Source organism: Pygoscelis adeliae, unplaced genomic scaffold (genome assembly GCF_000699105.1).
Source record: "Pygoscelis adeliae isolate BGI_AS28 unplaced genomic scaffold, ASM69910v1 Scaffold222, whole genome shotgun sequence".
In the NCBI taxonomy this organism is placed as follows: Eukaryota; Metazoa; Chordata; class Aves; order Sphenisciformes; family Spheniscidae; genus Pygoscelis; species Pygoscelis adeliae.
The window spans coordinates 164,322-171,988 of record NW_008824309.1 but is presented as its reverse complement, the minus strand read 5'-3'; the positions used below and the strand labels follow the sequence as shown (position 1 = coordinate 171,988).

The 7,667-nt window shown below is 38.5% G+C and overlaps 1 protein-coding gene across 1 annotated transcript in view; it reads left to right on the top strand.

Moving 5' to 3' along the window:
* ZRANB3 (zinc finger, RAN-binding domain containing 3) overlaps positions 1 to 7,667 on the top strand; it is a 53,292-nt gene that overhangs the window by 1,266 nt on the left and 44,359 nt on the right. Inside the window, exon 2 of the mRNA XM_009318919.1 lies at positions 5,988 to 6,146. Coding sequence (XP_009317194.1) covers positions 5,995 to 6,146 — 152 coding nt within the window. The 5' untranslated portion in view covers positions 5,988 to 5,994. The remainder of the gene's footprint in view (positions 1 to 5,987; positions 6,147 to 7,667) is intronic.

Below are 7,667 nucleotides of genomic sequence, written 5' to 3'. Positions count from 1 at the left end.
CTGCTCTTAAAAGTTGGGATCGTTTACCATTGGCTAGTCCTGATACACTAAAGGAATTTTAGATTAAAAGTTACTGGGTTTAGTAATTCAGCTATTTCATCCTTGATTTCCTTTAAAACACTTGAGAAAATACCATATAGTTTTTATTTTTTTACTTATAAAGCTTCTGTAGTTGAATGAACTGTCTGAGTGAAAAGTTAGGTCTCCACACCAATCCTTTTGGGTCTATTTTGTCTGAGAAAACTGAAGTTCCAGAGCTTGTGATCTAGAGATGTGGGAAGGTTGATGGGATGCGTATTACAACATATTAAGGACACAGAAACAAATGAAAAATTGTAGTGAGAGAAAACGCACACTAATCTTTCTCTCTCTTCTGAGAGCTTCTGAGTCTGCAATGGGTAGAACAACAGACACAAACTGGTCTTCTGCTATGCTGACTAAATTTTTTTTAAAAAAGGCCATTTTTATTTGTTGACATTACTACAGTGGTGTACATAATTGATCTGCCTCAAAACAAAATATAAATGACCACCACTGCTGAAATCATTGTACACAAGTAAGGCATCAATTCCCCGTATAATTATTACTTTAGCAAATGAATAAAAGGCAATTTGGTGGAATTAATTTCTTTCTCTGTCTTGTTTCATCATTGTTTGTTCTCATTTTCTACGCAACCAAAATAAATCTTTCATAGGGTCAATATAGCTTGCATAGTGCCTTCTATAGCTTTGGATATCATAAAATAATGCTGAAGGTATGAATAGAGACTGAATATGGATTTTTATCACTGCCGTTTTATTCAGAAATTGTGACAGAGATCTTTGAATCTTCAGGGTATGATTCTTTGTATGATCATTAAAGAGTGTGCGTTTACAATAACTGAAGGAAACTTAAAAGGTTTGGGGAAGAACTATGTAAGTGTTGCTTTAAAGCAAAGAAGTGCATTTTAGTTATCTAAGTTCTTAAAACTTCATTCTGAAGTGCATGTTCTCAGGCAATCATATCTCGAGCATCGAATATTTTATCCGAGGTATTTTTTTACTTGCCGTGAACTCCATAGTAATCAACCATGAGAGTGGTAGGTTATATATGCACAGCAGATGGCAAAGTCCATCTTTGAAAGCTTGTAGTCCAAGTTGAGATAATAGCGTAGATAAGGTAAATGCAAAGGACTGGAGCACAAAGTTGATAATTAGGAGAATACTGGGGTAATGTGATTGCGCGTGCTACTTTGCCTTTCCAAGGAGCAATGTGTGAAAGGTTTTGTAATGCACAATTCATATTGCTGTCTTGTCTTGTGCTCACGCTAGTCATTGTATATGTTTTTATAATAGTCATTGTTCACAGCATGTGGACTTCTTTAATTATTCACCTATTCTATAATTATTTACAATTCATTTCTTTAATTATTCACCTAGAGAAAAAAAATAAACAAAAACTTGTACATATCTGGTGGTTAGCGCTTTCTGTGTTGCTGTTGCTGCTTTTTAAGATAGATCTGCCAAGTCAGTTGTAACCTTATTAGTGACTGATGCAGAAACATTTTTTATGGTAGTATTGCTATGTACTGATGAATCATATGTGCCTCCTCTAATTCAGATTTATGCTTCTGAAACTGCATGGTTTTTATTCAATGTTTCAGTGAAAGAATCTTGTCATAATCTAGTTCAACAGAAAGTTAATTATGTTAACATTTCATTCTCATATTGTCACTCACAACAAGCTATGTAGCAAGCTGATCAGAAGTGTATAATTTTCTCTGCTTTTATAGAATAGAAAATCATCACAGAAAATGAGTCAGAAATTTTCTTTAGGGGTGAGTCACAGAACTGAGTGTTGAACAGGTTTGTTGGGTCCACCAATCCTGCAGCATACTTGTTTAAGGTTGGCTCTACAGAAATGTTTATTGTTTGTTTTTTTGCCAGCAATCTTGAAGTACCTTAATCAACTTTTAAAGAAAAAAAAATACTCTGTGGAAAACATTGTGATAGAACTATTGAAGTGATTATGATTGCTTTCCCAACAGTTAGAGCTGAAACATTTCTGTTTTCTCAACTGAGAGATGAAGTGGGTATTTACCAGAGCTTTATGACTTCTTTTCTGTGAAATGTCTCTTGGGTATACAGGGCAAGCCAGAGGCTTTCCTTCTTCTGTTAAGCAAAATTCAGTGATGGACATGCGTCAAAGAGCCTTGATACTGATCATAGTACTTTTATCTGCTGTTGAATGTTCCAGAGGCCCAAGGTACAAGAGTATTGTTTTTTTAAAGATATGAGAGAGATTCCATTTATATAAAGAGAGGGGGGGAAGCCATAGTCAATAGTGTAATCATACTTAGATGACACAGAATGTCTGGTTTGCAAAAGAAATCCAGATTTCCTTTCTCTGGCTATTTCATTGACATTCAGAAGGTATCCCTCTTTATCTTTGGACAGATTATGTTCTAGAAGGTCTTTAGTCAGAAGTCTGTATCGGGAGGAGGTTTAGCAGCACTGGGCTTGTCTCTTGTTAGGTTAGCACCTTGAGTGCATGACCTGCCATGAATCTAGGGAGAAAAGATCCTGTCTTTCTGCTGATGGTACCAGACTTACTTGAGAACTGGGCTTTCTGTACCTTGACCGTGCTATTGGAAGCACAACAGCAGCCTCTCTCCAGCCGTGGAGTTCTTACTGCCGTGTGAATCACTTGCGCTCATCCAGTGAGTAACATCAGGTGTTCAGACCCTTGAGTTCTTGAGACCAGGGTTGAAACCATGTTTATACAGAAGTCCTTAAGTGTGCGTATACACACGCACACACATCTCTATGATTCCAGTTAGGACTGTTGTTTTCATACATGTGGAATAATAGTTCTAGGGCTTTATATGTGAGACAAAGGATAACTCTTCAAGAATATGCTACTTAAAATAGATTCTCTAGCAGCTAAGTAATTTAATACAAAATAAAACAAAATCTGTAGCAACGGTAAATACAACCCTTATGCCACAACTTTGAGTGTTGCTCAATATTTTAAATTTAAATTCACTTTTTCCCCCCCTCGTTGTCCAGCAGAATGGTACGTCAAAACGCTTGTGGTTACACACCACTTCATTGCAGAAGTGGTAATAGATGCCCAAGAAGGTATGCACAGAAGTTCTCCAATGTTACCCTGTTTAATACTTTCACAATGACAATCTCGTGGAACTTGACCATAGGCTTGCCTGCAGCATTTTCTTTCCAGTTCTCTGAATGTCTGTGATGCGTATCTTGATAGGTATGTAATAGGCCTATAATTCATCATATAACCAAAAAAAGCACTCACTCATTTTCTGTCTGTCTGGATGTCATTAGTCTGACTGGTGATGCCGGTGACAGGATACTCCCAAAATTCTCATTTTTCTAGGGTTCTACAACAGTTCAGTGGATTTCCAGAACAATCAGGTCCTTTTTTTCTTTTTTTTTTTTTCTTTTTTGGGAGGGGTTGGACATTTTTAAATTTAGTTTGGACTTGCGTTTTTTGTCCAGTTACAGACATTTTTGTCAATAGTACTGACAGCACTGGTTTTTTGGGTGGTTTGGGTTTGGTTTTTTTTTCTCCCGACTGGCAAATTCCCGATAACTTATTTCTGCAGTGCTCTCTAGTCTTACCCTTTTTCTTTGGATGTCCCTGATTTTAAGACCGTATTAGCTGTCAAACAAGACAGGACCCGGCTGACTCGGCAATGTGAGAGGGGCACAGCAGGGGGGGTCAGGGAATCCCACTCCCGCATCTCCGCTCCCCATCCTACAGCACCACGGCCAGGGGCTCCGTGCGCCGCGTCCCGCCGCGGCCGAGCCGCCACCGGGGTAAGCACCATGGAGAGGGGCTCTCGGGGGCCAGGGACTTCCGACGGTCTTGGAAAACTTCCAGTAGGAACCACCCCCGCCATCCCAATGGAAGGATTTCTCAGTTTTAGTCTAATTGTAGGCCCGTGGAAGGTGGCAGGTTAGAAGATGTTTGTGTAGTTGCGCTCGAACAAAAGCCCAGGCCCTTTCAACTTGGGCTATGTATAGATAGATAGATGGAGTGCTTCTTCCTGGTTTCGGCAGGGATAATTTCCTTCCTAGTAGCTGGTACAGTGCTGTGTTTTGGATTTAGGATGAGAACAAAGTTGATAAGGCACCGATGTTTTAGTTGTTGCTAGGTAATGCTTACACTAGCCAAGGACTTTTTAGTTTTCCATGCTCTACCGACTGAGAAGGCTGGAGGGGCACAAGAAGCTGGGAGGGGGCACAGCCAAACTGGCCAAAGGGACATTCCATACCATGGGACGTCATGCTCAGTACATAAACTGGGGGGAGCTGGCCGGGGGGGCCGCTGCTCGGGGACTGGCTGGGCATCGGTCGGCGGGTGGTGAGCAATTGTACTGTGCATCACTTGCTTTGTGTATTATTATTATTATTATCATATTATTATTATTATCATTTTATTTCAATTATTAAACTGTTTTTATCTCAACCCACGAGTTTTTCTCACTTGTGCTCTTCCAATTTTCTCCTTCCTCCCACCGGGGGCCGGGGGGGGAGTGAGCGAGCGGCTGTGTGGTGCTTAGTTGCCAACTGAGGTTAAACCACAACATGCAGTTATAGCTAGATTCTTTTCACTAAAGAGAATGTAACTTCAGCTGGAAGAATGTGCCTCAAGTTTTGTAGCTAAAATTTCATAAGTGGAATTCTTTAGGAATACAGAGGTGCTGTTCTTTCACTGTGGCATATAGTTTCATCTGAATCAATCTGTTTGTTTTACCTCCTCACCTGTACTCCATGACAATAGGAGGAAACTGTTGCAAACTCTGTTTTGCACGATCATGCTTTAAGATGTTGATTATCTTAACCGTTTGCATTGTCCCCAGGTCTATTTTACTTCTCAACCAGTCGGTGTAAAAAACCAGGTTACTTAGTCCTGCAGATCCTTGAAGTGAATGACCGTGTAGCTCAGTGCATTTCTTCTTGTGAATATAATGGTTCATCCTGCCAAATCATATCTGACTTCTTCTGAGTTGCTTCAGAAATATGTCAGTATCAAAAAATCTGAGTGCAACGTGTTCAGAATTTTGCTATCAAACCTGGTGGTACAACATCTACTGTTAGCAATACAGGAAGCATATTTTGGCTGATATTCTTTGTTCCTATGATCGTTAAGGTAATCCTGCTCCTCACACAGGCCATGAATCCAAAACAATTAGGTAATGTTTTGATGTAATGGTTTGTTGCTTTCCTCATGTTCAGTTAGCGCACTGCTACTGAACTTTTTAACCGTTTGTTTAAAGTCAATAGACTTCAATAACTTCAATAAGTTATAAGAGAGCAAAAGCTAGTATTTCTTCTCTGACTCTGTCCCCTTGGACAAAAATGAATGAAGAATCCACTTTTTCGGTCTGAAGGACAGTATGAGAATTTTCATTGACTAATTCTGTGGTTTAAGATTGTTTCGTTCTGAGGGGAGTAAAGTTCCTTACTTCATCCCCTGCCCCCTTCCCCCAGACTGGGCATATTGCGCCCTTTTTTCCTGATTTGATTCTTAGGATTAAAAATTTTAGAGGACTGTTAGTTCTACCATCAGGAGGTTAAATAGCCTTTTTTCTGTAACTTTTCTGAAAAATGTATACTAAAAGAGTTATGTTTCAATGTCTACAAGTTAGGTCTGTTTGAATGGCCAATAACTGTCATCTATGAATAGGGAACTTTCTTAAATAACTATTTCATAGCATTGAGGAAGTGATACATGTTGACCTCTTCAAACTGGAATAGTTAGAATATTCTGTTGATACTGAGGTGGTGGGCTCTTCTTCCATCATCTGCATTATTTTATGCTTTCTAGGGAGAATTCTCAAGACTTGAGAAGACTTGTGTAGATATTGAATATTTGAAGATGGAGTGATTATTATTGTTGCATGAAGCTTTATTCTGTAACATATTGCAGACCTGTCTTTTAAGTAAGACATCTTTTTTTGGTTTTATTTCCCTTAGGTTCAACATGGCTAGTACATTCCAGGAAACACCTACATTTGAAGCTTCTTATTCAGAAAATGTTGATGCTAAGCTGTCCTTTCTACCTGAAAGACTGAGAAAGAAACTGCTTCCTTTTCAGGAGAAAGGCATCATATTTGCACTTCAGAGAAGTGGCAGGTAAAATCTTTATTGTATCATATGCTAAAAATAATTATTTTAGGTGAGTGTAAATTAATATTTACAAAGACTATGCAATACCAGCAACTCCTAGGTGAGTTAGTTTACAGAAATTTTTCGTAAACTATAAGATAACGTGGTTTAAAAGGAGGGGTGGTTTTGTTTTTTCCCCAGAGGATGAAGAAGTGTTTAATAATGCATTATGCGAAAGAGGATTGTAGTATCAAAGATCTCCTCATGTAAGAGGAAGTTGATATCAGTAGGGCCATCCTTTTTGTCATGTTAATAGAGAATTCTTAAATAAGTTAATTCACATTTGTTTCTTTAGTTCTTAATGGTGTGGTAGAGCTGTTAAGAGAATGACTAACAGATCTTGATGCATCTGTGTGGTATTCTATTTTAAACTTGGTACAATTCTGGCATGTAATCAGGGCATTCTGGAACGCACTGAGCTGCAACAGCAGAGCAGAAGAAGCCTTGCAGAGTGCTCAGTTAGCAAGTGCAGCAACTGATAGAGCAGGCATTCAACAATTAAGTACCTGATAAATCAGAAAAATAGTTTATGCAGCAGAGGCTGGAAATATTTTGCTGAGTAAGAGCCTGTTACTGAGTTACAGGGGCAAAGAAGAAGGAAGGGAAAGGCTATTTCCACGTTTATAAATTTTAGAAAATTTAGGCAATTGCAACCTAAAGCCGTGAAACTACCGTATGTTGTTCTTTTGGAAAGTAATGACACTTTAGAGGTCTGGCAAAAATGAAATTATTAGCTTAGGTTTTAAAGAAGGGTGAAGTTAGTTTCTGATCATTTCATCATCTTGCTCAGAACAAGAGGCTTAGGGACTAAGGGGGTTGCTTGCTAACATTTGTGATTTTTTGCAGGAGAAGAATATTTGCAGGAAAAAGGAAATGTTTATCATCAGTTCTTGCAATTATATGAAACTTTTGAACAATTAAAATTTCCTCTGAAGATTTTCACTTTAATTCTACTCATTTGGCCAAAAACCTTCGGCAATTATAACATTGCTGTCTTCAGGGAATGAAGCAAGTCATCTATTTTATGCTGTGAGACTACGTAGCAGAGTAGAAAGATGAGCCCAGCCATTAACGTGCAAGCCTGAGATTTAAAAGGCTTTATGCTGTATTGGCATTAATTTCTCTGTGACCACTGGTCATATTAGGCACTTTCCCGCTGCACAGTGTGACTGTGAGAATGAATGCATACAGTTTTAATGGATCGCGAAGACTTTGATAGAATAGACAGCAAAGTCTACGTTAGAGTTGAATTTAATAAATCCAAAGCCCTTGGCTGCCATATCTCAGTTGATCTGATTCTAATAAGGGGAAGTGAGGTTTATATAGTATGCAATTGAGGTGCATTTGTATATACAAATAGTGAAATAACAGAAGACATTAAATGTGTATAGTTTCTTTAAAGTTAATTAGTGTAGGCTAGTGGATGTATTTGAAAGTAGCATAATCTTTTGCAGCCTATTATATAATATAGAGGTTCCTCAGGAAGCA